The 19,054-nt window shown below is 38.6% G+C and overlaps 1 protein-coding gene across 1 annotated transcript in view; it reads left to right on the top strand.

The window, feature by feature from the left end:
• The first annotated feature begins 2,096 nt into the window (after nucleotides 1-2,096).
• Nucleotides 2,097-19,054, top strand: part of LOC126161290 (centromere protein I-like) — a 67,397-nt gene continuing 50,439 nt past the window's right edge. Inside the window, exons 1-3 of the mRNA XM_049917028.1 lie at nucleotides 2,097-2,169; nucleotides 9,526-9,651; nucleotides 17,379-17,528. Coding sequence (XP_049772985.1) covers nucleotides 2,097-2,169; nucleotides 9,526-9,651; nucleotides 17,379-17,528 — 349 coding nt within the window. The remainder of the gene's footprint in view (nucleotides 2,170-9,525; nucleotides 9,652-17,378; nucleotides 17,529-19,054) is intronic.

The following is a 19,054-nucleotide window of genomic DNA, read 5'->3' as shown; positions in this document are numbered from 1 at the left end:
TGCACACTGTTCAAGTAAGGAAAACGTCGCCATTTTAAGTATTTAAAACAGTTCTCATTCTCGCCGCTGGCGGTAAAATTCCATCTGCCGTACGGTGCTGCCATCTCTGGGACGTATTGACAATGAACGCGGCCTCATTTTAAAACAATGCGCATGTTTCTATCTTAGAACTTGAATGCACCTCGTATAACCTATCCTGAATTGTCCTAAAGAAGCCATAAGTGGTGTCTCAACCCTAGCACTGGCAGACTGAACGGTAGCGCAGACTGAGGCCTAAGTTTGTGATGAGTCGACAAAGGCATAAAAAGTGTTATGGTCTTTTTTTTTTTTTTTTTTTTTTTTTTTAAATACACGTTGTGCACTCTGTAGTTACATTTTAGTCCCTGATGAAACCCCCATTTGCCACTTTGATCTGGTGTTGTCAAGCTCATAATAAGTTTCATTGCATTAATGACAAGAACATCCCCATCCAAACCCCCTCGTCTCGTTAATTAGCCATTTTTTATTTTCTCGATATTTTCCTATTGTTGTTGATGTTGTCCATAGCTTGTTTTGTGAAGTCTTTATATCTGCCACATTAATGACTTCATTGGTCTATGTATGTGGTATCATGTTGTTAACTAATCCTATTGTATCAGTCATTGTGTATTTGGGTTTGCAACATTTTCGCATGTTAGGTACTGTGTGATAATTGTGGGTAGTTATGTAGTTACTGATCTTGGTTTACTCAAGTTTGAGTTATAGTAACATTGGAATGTTTCCAAAAGTCTGCAGCTGAATGATGCTGGATTGTTTAACATCCAATAAGCATAATGCTCTTTTTATAGAAACATTGGTAAATGAAAAGAATCCCACACACAGAGAGCCGAACCTCTGACTGGGCCAGATTAAGGGGAATTAATAGCTGCCTTTCCACAGGAGTAGAAGGGACTGCATACCACCATGTGCTTGTCTTAATTGAACTACTGCAGAGGACAGAACAGGAAGTCGTTCCTATTGTGCATTCATAATAGTCTCTGCCAACAAAGAGACAGAGATTAACATATCTGAGTAGAAGGACAAGAATTGTAATATGCTTGTATCAGAGAGTAGTGTGTCTCCAGGAATCCAATATTCTGTTACAGAGAGAGACTATGAACAGAAAACTGTCTTTAACACAGAATTGTTCAGGCCACAGCAGGTAAAATGGGATCTACATTTGTTCAGCTTTTGGTAGATCTTTAAGGCAAACCTATCAGTTTCAGCTTGGACGGATCAAAACACATAGTTTTGTCAATGCTTACATGAGATGACAGAAGTACGACTCTTGGCTGGAATCGAGCAGCAAAATTTTTACTAGGCTAGGTCCACGTAGATGATAAATGTTGCAGAACATTGTAGACTAAGAACAAATCTGGAATGTTTATATTTCAAATTTAACACTTCCCCATTCACATAACAGAAGATTGGGTGGGTGGAAGGTATTGGTAAAACTTAAACCTAAAAAGGACCAGACCCTGAAGGTATTCACCCTGAAGTTTTGCTTGAAGCAATACCACAGATAGTTTTCTCTCTTAAGGAACTATTCAATGATTGTTTAAGACTGGAAAGGGTTCTGTAGTGTTGAAAGCTTGTGGGGATGATTAAGAAATCTGAAGACATGGATGTAGTGAATTGTAGGTCTCATAGGCCTATTTACCTCATCAAATGCTGGCTAAAGTTCAAGAGTACCTCCTATGTGATTGATTGGAAGGATGCAGAGAGCTTTAGGGCCTTAACTGATTCCAGTTTAGTTTTAGGAATGGATATTTCATTGATGACTAGCAGTCGGACACCTCATTTAGTTTGTAATTTATTCTGGAATTATACGGTTGCATTAGTGATCGACATTTTGAGCTTCTTTGACAACCTGTGGTGACCTGCAATGGTTACCTGCTTGAGACCTCCAGATTCCTGACACATGATACATTAGTCTCTGAGATTATTTTGTGGGAGGGTAGTAAAATTCAATACTAGAAAATATAAGGCTGTCGAATGCATTATCAAGAGTTGACATGTGGCTTGATTATCCATTGAAACCCTCCTTAAGATTATAATGGGGTTGAATTAACTAAGCCATGGTGGCATATGCAGGCAACTTGTTAGTAGTTGATTCAGATGAATCCAGGGCAGCTTTGGAGGAGGGTGCAGGTAAAGTCTTAGGTCAAATGCATCAATGGTACAGAGGTAATAAATTGTCATCTTCTCTCTGTTTCCTGCTGAGCTGTCAAGATGGAAACATAGTACCACTTTTAAGCAGGGTTAAACATCACATCGACTCCAGAGTGGTGAGCAAGATAAAACGTTGGGCGAGCTTGGCCCTTGTGAGAGAGAGGATTCAGATATGCGCAATAGGCTTATGTGGTACATGAGACGCTTTTATACCTTCATTTGTACATGGCAGTCTCCTTAGCAGCTGAAGATTGGGACACGGTAAATAGTGCCTCTTGGTCTCTAGCAGAGTGCACGAAGAAGAACGCCTAAGCATACCAGTCTGTGAAGTTTCAGAGTAGGAAAGCACAGCAGGCAGTTTGATGACATTGCTTTGAAGGTGCTCAGCAGGGTTTTCAACTTCACAACTACTTCCAGTAATGTGTCCATTGCAGGTCTCAGCAGTGCAATGGAGCAAGTAGGAAGCACAGTTCCACCAAATGTGGCAGAAGAAATTTGATGAGTGACCTGCAGGGTGCTCAGCAAGACACCCTCCAAAATCAAACAACATCAAGTGACAAGAAGCTCGCATTTTAGAGGACCCAGGAAGACAGCAATGTCGCCGTGTCGCTAACAGACGGGGAACTCCGTAGTTGTTCTGCAACAGACTGATTACGATGAAGAAGTGTGTCAAAATCTGGAGGGGCCCTGCATAAAAGCTTTTCAGGCTTTTGGATTGTTACCCTACAGACAAAGTGTGCAAGATGACCACAAAGTGCACAAGATGACCAGGACTCTTCTGAAGGAAACCGGTATGCCAGACGAGATTGTTGAACAACTGTGACTGAATGCACCGTTTCCACTTAGACTGTATGGGCTGCCGAAAGTTCACAGAGAGTGTGTACCAGTGCACTCAATTGTCAGTAACACTGGCACATCAAAGTACACAACAGCCAAGTACTGAAAGAAACTGTTGTTCCCATATGTGGGGAACTGTATTTACCATATCCATTTATCAGAGGACTTCTTGCAATATCTCAAACAAGTGCATGTTGCAGAACCTGATATAGTGGTCAGTTTTGAGGTGGTATCCTTGATAACTTGGGTATCACTGAAAATCTCATTGGAACTGATTGCAGAGAAATTTGGCAATGCTCTTTTGGACATGTTCAGGCACATACTCTCAGTGTATTTTCTGTATGGGGGGGCCAATATTATGAGCAGACAGAAGGTATAGAAATGGGCAGCCGTCTGTCTCCAGTGGTTGCTGGATTATGTTCATGGAGAGGGTTTGAAGTGGAGACATTAGAGATGGCTAGATACAAATCCATATGCTTCTTCAGGTATACAGATGGTGCCTCTGTGATCTGGCCTCATGGTAGGGATAGCCCCAATGAGTTTCTGGTACATCTTAACTCATGCTACTCAAATATTAATTTCACTATGAAACTGGTACAGGATGGCCATTTTTGTCTGTAACTGTCAAAAGGAGAGAAGATAGTTTGTTTGGCTACAATGTGTGTCACAAATCTACACACACTGATATATACATACAAGCCAGCAGCTTTCACAATTCAGTGCAGAAGAATGGAGTTTTGAAGACATTGGTCCACATGATACACACCTTGTCAGACTCTGGAAGTTTGGTAATAAGAATAGAGCCTCTACGATCAGTGTTCTGCAAGGACGGTGATTCTGATAAGGTAAAAATTCCACAAGCAAAAACCGACCTACAAGGTTAGGAGGCAGTTCGTTTTCTAGACAGGTTGTGTGCAGATATCTAGGGGTACATCTACATGAAAAATCAAACTTCAACTGCACATCACCAATGCAGTCTCAAAAGCATCTGAAGTCATTGTATAACTTTGTAAAACAGGAACTACCACCTATAGACTCCCACTGCTGGCAGTCAGACCCTACAGCAATGTGACGCTTTTGCCATTACCAGCTTCAGGGCCAATATGTTGACATTACAGCAGCGCTACATACCACATAAGAATGTCTTGCAGATGGCGCAATGAGGCATGCTTATAATGCTTACCAGAGTGTTTGGTGCCACTGTAGTAGTCACTGCTTGTTATTTTAGGTGTACACCTAGTGGAGATTACTGCCAGTCATCTTGTTGTCTCATACTGGGTCAAGGAGGGGTGAGCTGTACAAGATCCAGATGTTAACCACTAATGGAATCTGAAATACACTCCAGTTAACATACTGACAGATGAATATCTGACAAAACTACTGGGACTCATCTGTTAATAGTTGATGGATCTAGAAAATGTTCCCAAACATACAGAAAAGGCTAATACTTCACCATGTTGTGTGGTTAAGTGTAATTGTTAGAGACCTAGAGTAGTGGTAGATTGGGAAGAGTATGGCAGATTCCACTCCCTTCAATTGTTCAGGGGATACTTCTGCAGGTCTTGTCAAAATCTGCATAAAAGGCTTAGAACTCACAACACACAGTTCAAGTGTCACTGAACGTGAAAGGAGGAGTGATAAACTATCAGCGAAGTACTAAGTGAAGCGGACTCAGTGCATCGAAGCAGACATTACCTTTGCCTGCTTCATCCACATTCCAGTGACTATTTCCTAGAGCCACTGTTGATTTGAACAGCTGCATACAGTGTAGTGGATGGCACATGAAAGTTTACCTAAATAATAATCAGTGGTTGAATAATAGCATTTTTAATGTTGCAATACCATTAATGTGTTCTAGTGATTCATTTATTTGAAAAATATAAGCAGATTACAGTATGTGGCATTTAAAATTGTAGTTTTCCATAGAAACCATTTTGGGAATTCCACAAATGTGGGCACTATACCAGTTGCAGTAGATTGAGATGTACAAACGATAGGCATAGTCACTGCTACAAACATTTGGAGGACACCCCTGCTGGCTTGTGAGCAGACCTGAAGTTATTTCTGGGACACTGACGTAATCAGTGAGCTGGTGACAGGATTCAGTATATAGTTTTTCTGATTATATTTTTAAATCTTTTCATTAATGAGTGTATAGTACCTCCAGCTACAAAAATTGTAAAAAAGTGTAGTAACTTGTATCGTAATTTTTTCAATGGTTATTGGAGAAGGAATGCCATGAAGTTGACTTGTTCATACTTAGTAGAAAGTGTTAATCTGTAAATACTCCGCTTGAAGAAAGATAGCTGCCATCAACTATCCAGCTATTTAAGATACAGAGTACATGTATGGCTCTAAATGGGTACTTGCACTGACCTTTACCAAGGTATTAGGTTTAATATTAATTCACTCTATGTATCATGTTTATGACGTTTTATCCTGTTTTTCATAATTTAATATTTTACACTCTATGTACACTTTTCACGAATCAGGTGATGATACCACTATTTTCCTCCACTTCTCTATCAGTATTTCTCTGCCCTTCATCTCACCGATACAGCAGGCTTCTCAAGGTTCAGACTGTCCAAATGATAAAATTTTGTAATATCTGGTGAGATATTAATTTTTATTCATTCATTCATTCATTCAGCTGTTTGAATGATACTAAATTTGTTATCATAATATAACGAAAATAAAGAGCTCAAGAAATATACATACATACATAATACATAAGTATGCTTTATGAAGATAGGCCAGTAGTTGGCCCTGGCCCTGATGAACGAACTATCGCTGCATTTGTGTAAAATTATTTAGTACAACCTAAATCAGGATGGCCAGACAGAGCAAACATCTCCTTCTGAATATGGAATCAGCATCTTAACAACTGAATCACTTCATTTGGTTGGTCCCTAATGTACAATGTTCTTTGATGCACAGCTTTTCTCTTCATTGGTGCACACATCGAGGACACCTGCTGTTGACTCTAGAACCATGAGTTTGCTACAATGTCCCTTGCACTAACCACAGTCCATTTGGAATGCCTTTAAACATGCCACTATTCCCCACGCACATCTTCATGTTCTCCCCTCAATGCACCTGAAAAACTGAATCAAAATCACACCCATGATGATGAGTGAAATGCTGAAGTCAAGAGAATGACAAGACATTACTGTCATCCTAGCACATGATTTCCTTGCAAAATCGTTACAATATTGAAATGTGACAAGGTGGTTAATTATCCCCTTTCATTATTAACCAATACTGTGAGTCCTCTAAGTAATCTTGTATTTTGTAGTACGCATTACTTATAAACATTTTAGCTGCCATTTTAAACAGATGTACTTTAGTATTTTCATCTTCTTGGGCAATTTATTATGCAATTTTATTCCCTGAGAGGAAATGCTGTTTAGAGTTTTTTTTTGTTTATTTTTACTTGGTAACTTTTTGTCCAAATTAGGGCTGTAATTTTACCCAACCCATAAAAACCCAAGTGTTTCTTTTGTACCCTGCCAAAATCCCTATAAAACCCAACTATATTTAATTACAAAAATTTAATTAATGTACAAAATGTTCTATAGTTAGCCTTACATATATTAAACAGAACCATTATATTTATTGAAGTCAACTGTCTACTGTGTTCAGTAATATCATGTTTTAACTTTTCTTGCAATATAAGAAACTCATCTAAGTAACATTTTCACTTCCAGAAAAAACTTAAGCCTGATGTACAGTCATAGTGACTGTAAAGTACTATTTACTACTTTTTGAAAGCTTGCACAAATTTGTAGATCTTCATTAATTTCTTGGCTCTTTTCTATCTTAAATTAATTCTTAATTTTGATCAAACAAGCTCATAGATGGTGTAGATTATCTCTATGGATGCAGTGCTGGCAGGGCAAGGAAAGAGGCACTAATAAAGTAGTTCTAAGGAAGAATGAGTGCTTTGAATAAATTAATCATAGGAATTTAAATTTAACAAAAAAGACGGGTTTTATTCATTTTTTTAAATATCTGGGCTTTCCTCAACCCTGGTCCAGATTGGCCCCTTTTTCATGTGTTCAATATGTGAAGAAAAGCTCCAATTTTTACACACTTAAGTTCTTCTTTTATTGAATTTCTTTATTCTAGTCCCTAGATATCTTTGGAATCAACTTCAAAAAAGTAATTAGACTTCTATGGATCAAATGAAAGTTTGATTTTCTTCTAACACTACATCATTTTACTTGGCTCTCTTAGCATAGTACCTTTTACCAACAGAAAATGAGGAAAAAATCTGATGTTGTGATACGTTGGACTATTTGACCTTGTATGGAATTGCAGTAGCATGCCCCCACAGCTAATTAAGATGTCAAAAATAAGCATATGCATGTGTTGCAGCAAATTTTGAAGGAAGTGGAGCCACACCCATCTTCCAGCAGTTGAGACTCTTAATCTTATCTGTAGAAAATTATATTGGGGACTGATGACCATAGATGTTAAGTCCCATAGTGCTCAGCGCCATTTCAAAATTATATTTCTGATTTCATTTCATCTACGTAGAACTCGGGCAGCACAATCCCACATTAATACCGACGCTATTAAGTGTGCAAACGGGGGGCGAGTAACTTGGTATATTACTGCTCTTTATGGGGTAGCAGTACTCAGAATTTTCTTACGTACCTAATTTCCTTTGAGAATGTTATTCTGGAATAAATGTAGAGATTCACTGAAGCCTCAAAAATACAGAATCGTGAAGATGTTTGAAGTGACTGTATAATGAAAATATATTTTATGTATAAAGTGACAGTTTTTTCTCCAGTCACTTCAGTATAGTTTTAACACAAATACGGTGAGGAAAAATTGAAAAATCTGCAACAAAATGACTCTGTTGCCTAGTGGCCTTTTAATTGTTTCACAATGTGAACTGAGAAGGAAAGGTCCTAGCTTAAGAAAAATCCCTTGTGGTTCTAAGGAGTCACAAACTCCATAAAAAGCACTTCACACAACTGTGAATAGTGAACTTTTTTGCTGGTAATAGTTATCACGTAAGCAACCTTCTCAGTGATTTGGGAGTGCAGCAAGTGATAAGAGCAGAAATAAAAGATGAAAGTTTGCATGCATTTCTGACTGCTTCACAATACCCTGGTACTGATATTTTTTCCCTGTTTGTGTGGAGACAAAAAAAAATTTTGTAAAAATTTGCATGGATACAAGAGACTGCAAAAAGTCCCTCTGCTACTGTATTCTTTTCCCTGTTAATATAGATGTAAAGCTTTCTTTCCAAATTGATTACCTCTTTTTGAGGCTGCATATTACTCCGATGTGAGAGCAAATAAAATGTTGTTCTTTTGTGAACTTTCTTGTCTATTCTGGTACAGAGTGTTCATAAAACCATTCATAATATGTACCCACCAGAGAATGATGGCTAGATCATTCAAAACTCCCTTATCCTCATACAAATTAGGGATTTTATCATGCAAAGTACGAGGACAAATTTGAATTCAGGGAAATGAAGCAGTGTATGTCGTAGCTAAATGTTTGTATCTTGTCTTCAGAGGCCTGTATGCTAACTCCGTTAAGACTCCCCAGTGCACATTAGCTTTGCTATAATAATTATATTGTCTGATTACAAGAATGACATGCCAGTTCTTGCAGCCCTCTATCTCTGATAACCTCACTATTAGTGGGATGATTTACCTTAAACTTTATTCCTTTGTGCACTCCCCTCCTATCTCCCTGTACTACTTGTAAAACTGACCTAGCATATTTATCTTAATGAATACATGGCCAATAGATACTATGACTATTAAGAATCACACATATTTTCATTCAACATGTTTGTCATGCTTAGTCATAAGTTAAGTTCACATTTAAATTATGTGTGAATTCTGTTAATGTTTCTTATCTTATTTACTCATGAGAAGAAAGCCACCAGTTCTGAAAGTCAGTGATTCATTGTGTTTTCATTTTCTCTGCTAGAGTTTGTGTTTCATTCTTTAAGAAGTGATTCTTCTTCTATCTTGTGTTCGAATTCACTTTTTTCTTTTCTATTCAGCTTATAGATAGTAATTTCCTTTGTGTGTTGGCACTGGTTGCCATATTTTAACATCAGGGGAAGTGTTTTATTAATGTTATCATAGTCAGTTATGTGAGAAAGGGGTATGGGGGGTGGGGGCAATGGTTAAGGTTTTGGACCCATACTGTGCAAGAATGAGACACAGATCCCCATCTGACCTCCCAGATCTAGGGTTAATCAATCTTTCCCTGAATCGTGTAGCTCAAATGCTGAGATGGTTACCTTGGAGTGGCCATGGTTGCTTTTTGTTTTCTGTCCTTATCCACCAAAGGTGTCTCTAAGCGTCTCGATAATTAGTTGCTAAAATGTAACATTATCATATTCCTTCCTGCTATATTTTCTTTGACCTTTGAAATATTCTCAGAGGACCTAAATTGTTTCTTTCCTTTATCGACATCAGTATACTTTATATGACTATTAATGCAATAAACATTGTTTTGCAGGTGCAGGATACAAGTACGTGGCAACAGAATTTGACAAGAAACTTGAAGAACTATCAGAAAGAGAGACTGGTCTGAGTGATGTTGAAATTACTATCCTCCTCCGTGTTTTAACAAGAGCCACACTTTGTAAGTGCTATTTTAATTTTCCATCTTCTGTATGTGCCAAAATCATTTTTAATTGATTTTCATATATTTTAGTCTGGTTTCCAAAAATAAATGGTGTTAACTTAGTGACTGTTCAAGTGTTGAAGTATTGCACAATGTAGAGGTGGGGAAGTGACTATTCACAGGTACCCACCTTATCCTCGAGGTAGGATGTTTCACTTACATAGCAAGAATTGACAACATGGGGGTGAGAATGGAAAAGACATGAAGCAATTCCTTGCATACTGAAGACAAGTTGCAAGTTTCACATCCACGTTAAAATAAGATTACCAAGTAGGTAGGGCATCAGACTGCAATCGGATGATGCAGTCCCATCTCAAACATTGAATGAAAGCTCATCAGAGGTCAGTGCACTTAAGGCAAAGTTAGAATGTAGATGGCACCATGGTAATAGGCTTTTTACTTTGTCAGACCTACAAATTCATCACCAGTAGCAAATTCATTGTCGTTGTCCTCGTCTATCACCACCACCTCCTCCTCCTCCTCCTCCTCCTCCTCCTCCTCCTCCTCCTCTCCATTGCATTGCCTTCTTGGCAGTATGTTCCTTCATCCATTTACCAACCACTGATCTGATTATGTGTTCCATCCATCGCTATTTCATTCTCTTTGTGCTCGTGGCTGTCTTCTGTTCCAGTGTGTCCCCTGAACTATTTGTTTGTTTTCTTATCTCTGTAATGGAGAATTATTTGCTCTTCTGAAGGCACTTGAACAGCGGCACAGTTCAGTAAGGCACATTCCTCCATTAGTGACACACCAGTAATCTAGCAGGTTACATATTTAGTTTTGTAGTTAATTCTGAGGTTAGTAATATTAGGGTGGATAGGATGTGTGCAATGCTGCTTGCATACGCAGAAGGAGCTGGCTGCAGTTCATGAACAGCTGAAGACGCTTCTGGCCATGGTCAGTCATCTTCATGCTGTTGCCCCAGGGTGTAGCAGTTATGGATAATATGGCGCATCACATGGAACATCTCAGGTGTCTCTCATTTCGTCCATGGACTGATCCAGACCCACCTCGCAGTGAGGCATGAGGGATCCACCCCCACCACAAGGTGTGTGGTGGGTTGTAACGTGTTCGCATCACTCGAGGCAGAGTGTCAGTATGAAGGCTGGCCTTCTGGCCTTACCCACTCACACTGTGAGTGAACAGGTGGCCGCTCCTGCAGAAGGGTTCGAGCAGGCATACAGGGACAGGTGTTTGCTAGTTATGGAGGTCCAATGTTAAGCACGTTATGGAGCAGAATAGAGGTGAGGGAAATAGGGATAGGGTCCAGGGCTAGAAAGAAGTCTGATATTTACTCGGTATGTCTCATCCGAGGTGCGGAGAAGGCCCTGTCGAGGGTGCGTGGTACCGTCGTCTGAAAGTTGTGGCTCACATCTGCACCAATGACATCTGTCGTTTGGGATTTGAGGCCATCTGTAGTTTATACTGGCAACTGGCACAAGTGGTGAAGACTGGTGCCCTCCGTTGCAGGGTGTAACCAGCTCAGTTTTTCGGCGTAGTACCTGGAGTTGATGGGTGTGCTTTAGTTTGGAACTGAGTAGAGGATCTCGACCAAAGACTCCGTCGATTCCGTGCCAGTCTTGGTTGCAGATTTTTGGACCTGCATTAAGGGAGTAGAGAGTTGTCAAACTCCTTGTGACAGATCAGCTGTGCACTGCACGAAAGAAACAGCTGCTCAGGCAGGAGAGTACTTGTGGAGTGCACGTAGGGGATTTTTTAGGTGATATTTTGAGATTCTCTGAACGCTCACCATTTGATACACGGAGAGTGAAATCAGACTGTGTACAAATTAAAGACACTGTGACAGTCAAACTTTTAACGGTAAATTGCTGAAGCATTTGTAACACAGTTCCTGAATTTGCTGCCCTCCAGGAAAGTTTGTAACACTTACATCAGTTAGGAATAGGTTTGTTTTAAGTAACTGTGTATCTGCAATTTATGAAGTGTGCATTCTGTGTTGTTTGAACTCCTTGATGTATGGCAAGAAAACTAGAGTTATGATATGTATATATGAAAAAAAAACAAAAGAATATGTTGTAATTTTAAATTATTGTAATATGAATATGTTTATGAAAGTTTTGTTTGTTAAAAGCTGATCCACACTTAGGGCACTTGTATTTGTAACATGTAAATGCTGTAGGGAAGTCCCTCTGCAACGAAAGTGGCACGGCGTGATGTAAAAGGTAAGTTTGGTGGTCGAACTGAGTGGCTCCTTTGTGTGAATGACACGCAATGTGTGGCTAGCCTTAGCACGATACACTTCGATCGTGCTAAGAGAGGCAATTGGAAGCTGCATTATAAGGGATTTGCCTTTGATGTGGGTCTGGCTATTACTTGGTATTCACAGAATAATGTAATGGCTCTAATATGTTGAAAATCCGATGCCAAGAAGAGATTTTATAGAGCATTCGCGCATCAAGAGCCGTGAGTACAGTCAGCCGCCATTTCGCCTGCCACTAATCTTCGCCACTGCCTCACAGACTTCATACATTCAGTTAAGTAATATATATTGGCGTGGACCAGTTAATTTTTGTGTTTCAATAATAATCACATAAAACGTCAATTCGTGTTTCAAACCGTAACTTCAGTCCTAATCACGAACCTATGCGGGGTCCTCGCCAAAGTGCTACTAAAACTGAGTAGCTTATCCTGATTTAAATGAACAATTCTGGCATTCATGTGTTTAAAAGTGATGTTTGGTCTAAAGTAAAAGGAGTAGAAAAAGTTAAAGTAAGAGTAAAATTTGGATGCTTTGTGTATGGACTACTCCAAGTGAAATTGTTAAGGTAGCAAGTTTAAATACAAAAAAGCTAAAACCATAAAAGTGATGTTGGATAGGTTTTTGCTAAAGTATCCTTAGTTTATCATAAAATATAGTTTTGTAGTATTACAGTGCAAGAGTGTGTTAATACTATTGCCAAGAACACCTGCTTCACAGGTGATTAAAATAAAAGTACATATAAATCTTTAATGATCTGAACTGATTTGCGGTAGTACTGTTAGAAGTGAAGTTATGAACATTTTCAAAGACAGTGTAGTTTTTTACTTTTGCAATAATCAAAGAACCTTGGCTAATGGAACTATACCAGTCCCCATCATATTGTCCTCCTATTAAGAAAAAAATGAACTATTATTGTTATTAAGCAAAACTGCTATAAGCAGAGGAGCTTAATCAGTGCATTTAAGATGTTATTCATCTTTATTTGTGTTATTCATGTCAGTCAAGATAGAAGTCCCTCATGTCCAAAATTAGTTCTGCACTTCATGCAGTGATGTTTCAGTATTTTGATTAAGTAATGCTATTGATCGTGGCTGTCATTAGTATGAACTCGGTGCAGTTTTGGTCCCCATAATTTACTGGTGCGTGTGTTATTGGTAACTGCTACTACACACAGTGCAGAGTGCACTGTGTCTGTTTGTATCCTGTTTGCTATTCAAAGGGAAGTCTCAAAAAAGTAAATTCAGTAACTAATAAACATATTTTCTCAAATATGTATTTCCAAATTAAGGTGTCTAATTAGGCTGGCGGCTGTTTATGTTTTTTCATTCACTTATAGTTCTACCACTTCTGTTAACTGCCAAGGTCAAGGCCTGTTTAGTTTTATTGTCAACTGCACAAAATTTGAAATTATAGACAGATACCCTTTTCCATTAGACACATGCTCTGTCAAACTTTGAAATCCTCTCAGAGGGTAACATTAACATGTTTCACGGCACATTAGTGTTATAAGTTGTCACATTTAAGTTCTTCGAACCAAAAGGTGACTGAACCCAAAGTAGAAGTCTGTGAAATATTTAGCAAGACATGGAATTTATATAAAAAACCATGGGTTAGATGACATGCTAGGATAGATTGTTGTTGCAGTCGACAAAAATATAGTTTCTATTGAGGTAGAATTTGGGTCTAACTGCAAAGTTATCTGGATGTGAGGAACAGGTGTAGGTGGACCCAAGTTAATTATTGTATTTTTATTTTTATTTTTTTATTTTATTTATCGGCTACCTGAATGTGTTGCGACAGTCTTAGATCATCCGAGGAAAGTCTAAGTTCAATAGCACGGAAATTACTAATTCGATCATTGTTAGATCGATGTGATGTTAACCTGCTGAATGTAGACTGGGGCGTCTGTGGATTCATTGCTGGTGGTACGGACAGACAATCTTGTGAAATACTCTTGCACTGGTTTTCCGAAAACTGACTTGAGCAGCTAGCTTGGCAGCCCATGTGCAATGGAAATGATTCAGGCCTTGTAAGTACAAACAGACATGACCTTATTGACAGTGTCAATATAGATGCAGGGATTAGTGATCATGATGTCATCATAGCAGCAAAGGTCACTGAAGTTAATAATTTCATAAAGAAAGCTAGAAGAGTATTTTTGCTTGAAAGAGCAGATATGTAGTTGTTATCATCCTATTTAGACAATGAATGGACATCGTTTAGTTCCAATATGGTGGACATAGAGGAATTATGGGCAAAGTTGAAACTGATTGCAACTCATGGTGTGGAGAAGCACGTGTCAAAGATGTGGATTAAGGATGGAAAAGATCCATCATTATTTAATAACGAAATTATGAAAATGCTGAGGAAGCACAGACTGTTGCATTCTCGGTTCAAATGATGAGTGGTAAAAATTTATAGAAATGTGTCCATCTGTAAAAAGATCCAAATGCAGAGCATATAGCAATTTCCATTATTACCCTGTAAAATAAGGTCACAGCGAGAAGTGTAAAGCAACTTCCACTTTCATACCTTAACGAAAGATGTTGCCATGAAGCCAGGAAAATTCTTATCCTGTGTAAAATCGCTAAGCGGGTTGAAGGCCGCTATCCAGTCTGATGTAGCAGTAAAAGAAGGCATAAGGAAAGCTGAAGTTTTAAATTTCGTATTTAATAAGTCATCCATGCAGGAGGATTGTGCAAACAAATTTTCATTTGACTGTCATATAGGCTCATAGTAGGACATAGTAATGGGTATACCATGCATAGAGAAGCAACTGAATAGGTTGAATCTCTAGGACCAGATATAATCCCAGTTCAGTTTTACAGATCATACTCTACAGCATTGGCCACTTTACTTAGCTTGTATTTATTGCGAATCTCTGGCCTGGTGCAAAGGTGCAAATGACTGGAAAAATGTACAGGTGACTGTATGTAAGTAGACTAAAAGAATAAACTCCCAAAATTACAGACAAATGTACTTAATATTGGTTTTCTGCTGAATTCTTGAACATATTCTGAGTTGGAGAATAATACATTTCCTTGAGTCTGAAAAGCTCCTTTCCACAAGCCAGCATGGGTTTAGAAAGCATCTCACATATGAAACTCAGTTTGCCCTTTTCTCACATGATATACTGTGGACCCTGGATGATGAGCAACAAGTAGATTCTGTATTTCTAGATTTCTGGAAAGCATTTGATATTGTGTCCCACTGGAGACAGACTATTAATAAAGGTATAAGCATACAGAATAGGTTCTCAAATATGTGAGTGGCTCAAGACTTCCTAAGTTGTAGACCCAGTACACTGTCCTCAGTGGAAAGTGTCCATCAGAGACAGAGGAGTACTCCAGGGAAATGTGGTAGAACTACTCTTATTCTCTAAATACATAAATGATCTACCTAAAAACAAAGATGATGTGACTTACCAAATGAAAGTGCTGGCAGGTCGACAGACACACAAACACACACAAAATTCAAGCTTTCGCAACAAACTGTTGCCTCATCAGGAAAGAGGGAAGGAGTGGGAAAGACGAAAGGATGTGGGTTTTAAGAGAGGGTAAGGAGTCATTCCAGTCCCGGGAGCGGAAAGACTTACCTTAGGGGGAAAAAAAGGACGGGTATACACTCGCTCGCACACGCACACGCACACGCACATCCATCCACACATATACAGACACAAGCAGACATATTTAAAGACCAAAATGACATAAATGATCTGGCGGACAGGGCTAGCAAGAATCTGCAACTGTGTGCAAATGACACTGTGGTGCACAGGAAGGTGTCATTGTTGAGTAACTCTAGCGGGGTACAAGATGACTTGGATGAATTTCTAGTAGGTGTGCTAAATTTCTAGTAGATGTGCTAAATGACAGTTTGCTTTCTATATGTAGAAAAATGTAAATTAATACAGGTGAGTAGCAGAAAAAGAACTCTTAATGTTCAAATGCTGCATTAGTAGTGTCGTATTTGACACACATGTTGATTAAATATATAGGTGTAGTGCTGCAAAGTGATATGAAATAGGATCAGCATGTGAGGACAGTAGTGAAGGCGAATGGTCTGCTGTGGTTTATTGGGAGAATTTTGAGAAAGTGTAACTCATCTATAAATGAGACTGTGTATAGAATACTGGGGTGACCCATTCTTGAGTACTACTTGAATGTTTAGGATCTGCACCAGGGTTGATTAAAGGAAGACATCAATGGAATTCAGAGGCTTGCTGCTAGAATTGTTACAGGTAGGTTCAATCAACACACAAATATTACTGAGATGCTTTGTGAACTCAAGTGGGAATCCCTGGAAGGAAGACAACTTTCTTTTCACAAAACACTGTTGATAAAATTTAGAGAAGCAGCATTAGAAGCTGCCTGCAGAGCTATCATACTACTGCCAATGTACAGTTTGCATAAGATTCACAAAGATAAGAGAAATTAGGGTTCTTATGGAGGCAAATATGCAGTCATATTTCCCTCACTCTATTTTCATGTGGAACAGAAAAGGGAATAACTAGTAGTGGCACAAAGACTGGCGGAGTGTAGGTGTAGATGCAGATGCTGTCAGTGTCCTACCTACAGCCCTCTGCCTACTCCTGGTATACCATGTCCCATTCCTCCATATCTGCTATTCCAATGTATCTTCATTTCATTAATGGCTAGTTGTAGTGCTTACTTTTCAGCAATAATCAAGTGTTCTTGATATTTGACAATGATCCTCTTTTTTTTTCATTTTCTTTTTCCTTTTTATTTTTTATTTTAATTTATATATATATATGCAGTCTAATGATAGCTTCCTCTTTCTGTGTTAGATGAAAGAATTTGAAATTTGGGCCACTGACGTAATCAAAGTTGCCATTTCTTATCCCTAACATTTGTCACTTCTTTCATGCACCTTAGTAGAATAGTTGTAGTAATGCACAGAGATGAAAAAGATAAACTTGAATAAGAAACAAAATTATTAGTGAATTAGTCAGTTGCCACTGTTAGCCCATTTCATCTGCCTGTCTGGAATGTTTATTGGTTTTCAGCTACTGGTAGAATGTATTTTTTTGTAGTACAGTTGTTGTTACAGTTTTATTTTTAGCTACAATAACACACAAGCTGACAGCGGGAACCTTGTGTTTTCATGATAGAATAAAATGCTTATGTAACTATTGAAACAGCAGCAGCAAACAAAATAAGTGTTTTAACATGTCTAATGTTATAGCAAACAAGAAAACGGAATCGAAAGCCTTGACAGGCTGTGTAAAGTATGGTACATATAAAACTAACAGCAGGAAAATACTCTCGACAATACTAGAGATAGAATAATGAGTAAAAACCTACTAAAGGTAGCACATGAATGTTGCAGCATGTATGGTTAAAACACAAATAAAGACACTGTTTTTTGTACAATAATGATATGAAATTGTTATAATGTTATGTTAGAGAAGTACATTCTTAGTAACTGTACTGTTTCCTATGCACAGCTATAAAGCGTTTCCAGAAACTTCTGCATTGTGTTGTGCCAGAGACAATTGTGCAGAAAGAACACATACAAACTGTTGTCATCTTGATGCTTGTGAGACACGTGTATGAACCACCTGAAAAGAGTATTGCTGTCCTCCAGTGGCTCATTGGTGAGTTTTTAAGGGGTAAATAGTATAATTTGTAGTTAATGATCTAAAAAGATTTAATTATGAAACAGTTGGCTGATTTTATATAAACACTGGTGATGGGGGTTCACTTTTGGCCTTAGTTCATAAATTGAACTTACGTTCAGGAATCCACTCTGTTGTGGAACTCTAAACTTGGATCAACTGAACAAGATGATCTAAATTAGCATGAAACGCACTTTGCAACACCATTAAAATTAGCTATCAAAACAGTTATGGAGCTTTGGCTGCAGTTACTAACTGTGCATTTTAGTTTCACAGTATATATTATTGACATTGTCTTGGTGTAAAGATGGAGGAAAATAAGCAGAAACTAATCTACAGTTGAAAATGACTTATTCCTGGAAACTGTATTGAAACCATACAAAGTCAGCCAAAAAAAAAAAAAAAAAGACTGAAGTTACTATGGCCAACAAAGGAAAGATGTGCTAAGAAGTTGCCATTAACTTTAACTCACAGGACATAGGGACAAATCACAACTAGAAAAATTTGAAAACTTGTTATGACAATGTAGAGAAAAGAACCAAGAAAGCATTCACACATGACAAGATATAATTGCAACCCTTTACAATTATAAGTGGCATTCAAAAAGAAACAAGCTGGAGGCATAATTACACAAACCAGTACTTGTATCTTAGAAGTATTGACGCTGGTTGTTGACACTTGTCCCACTGTGACACAAGGTGGTGAATGGCTGTCTCATAAAATTCCCAGGGCTGTGATGTTAACCAGTTCCGTATGTAAAGCTGGACGTCGTTGTCCGAGGTGAATCGTTTGCCCCTCAGAGCCTTTTTTAAGGTGACCAAAAAATGGCCCCCTTCTGATTCACTTCCTGCAGCACGGGACAACGGTGAATGCCCAGCATTACTCTTAAACATTGACTACCCTTCGCCAAGCAATCAAATCGAAACAACTAGGCAGTCTCACCTGTGGGGTTATTCTGCTCCACGACAATGCAAAGCCTCATGTGGCCAACACAGTCGCGGCACTCCTGCAGAAATTCAAATGGGAGGCTCCTGGCCACCCTCCACACAGTCTGGGCCTTTCTCCCTGAAATTAAGCCATTTTTGGTCTGCTTACAAAGGCTCTGAGGGGCAAACAATTCACCTTGGATGACAATGTCCAGCTGTATGTGTGGAACTGCTTAACATTGCAGCTCCAGGAATTTTATGAGACACCCACTCACTGCCTTGTGTCACAATAGCAAGGGTCAATACTTCTAACATGTTTCTGTAATTATGCCTCTAACTTCATTCTTTTTGAATGCCCCTTATATTACATTCAATCTTTAAGTAATTACATGTAGTGTGTAAAATCACACAAAAACACTTGTCAAAACTTTTCAAGTCTGAATTCCATGAAACTAGAGGCAGTAATTTGTCAGGCCTGCTGTTAAAGTAAGTGGACAGTAGCTGATTGCAGCCCTGAAGCAACAATTTTTTCTTATTTCCAACTGTTGTGGTACCGATGTGGATTTTCATTCCGAATCT

Source organism: Schistocerca cancellata, chromosome 2, assembly GCF_023864275.1.
Source record: "Schistocerca cancellata isolate TAMUIC-IGC-003103 chromosome 2, iqSchCanc2.1, whole genome shotgun sequence".
Lineage (NCBI taxonomy): Eukaryota > Metazoa > Arthropoda > Insecta > Orthoptera > Acrididae > Schistocerca > Schistocerca cancellata.
This window is presented reverse-complemented; position numbering and strand designations above follow the sequence as displayed.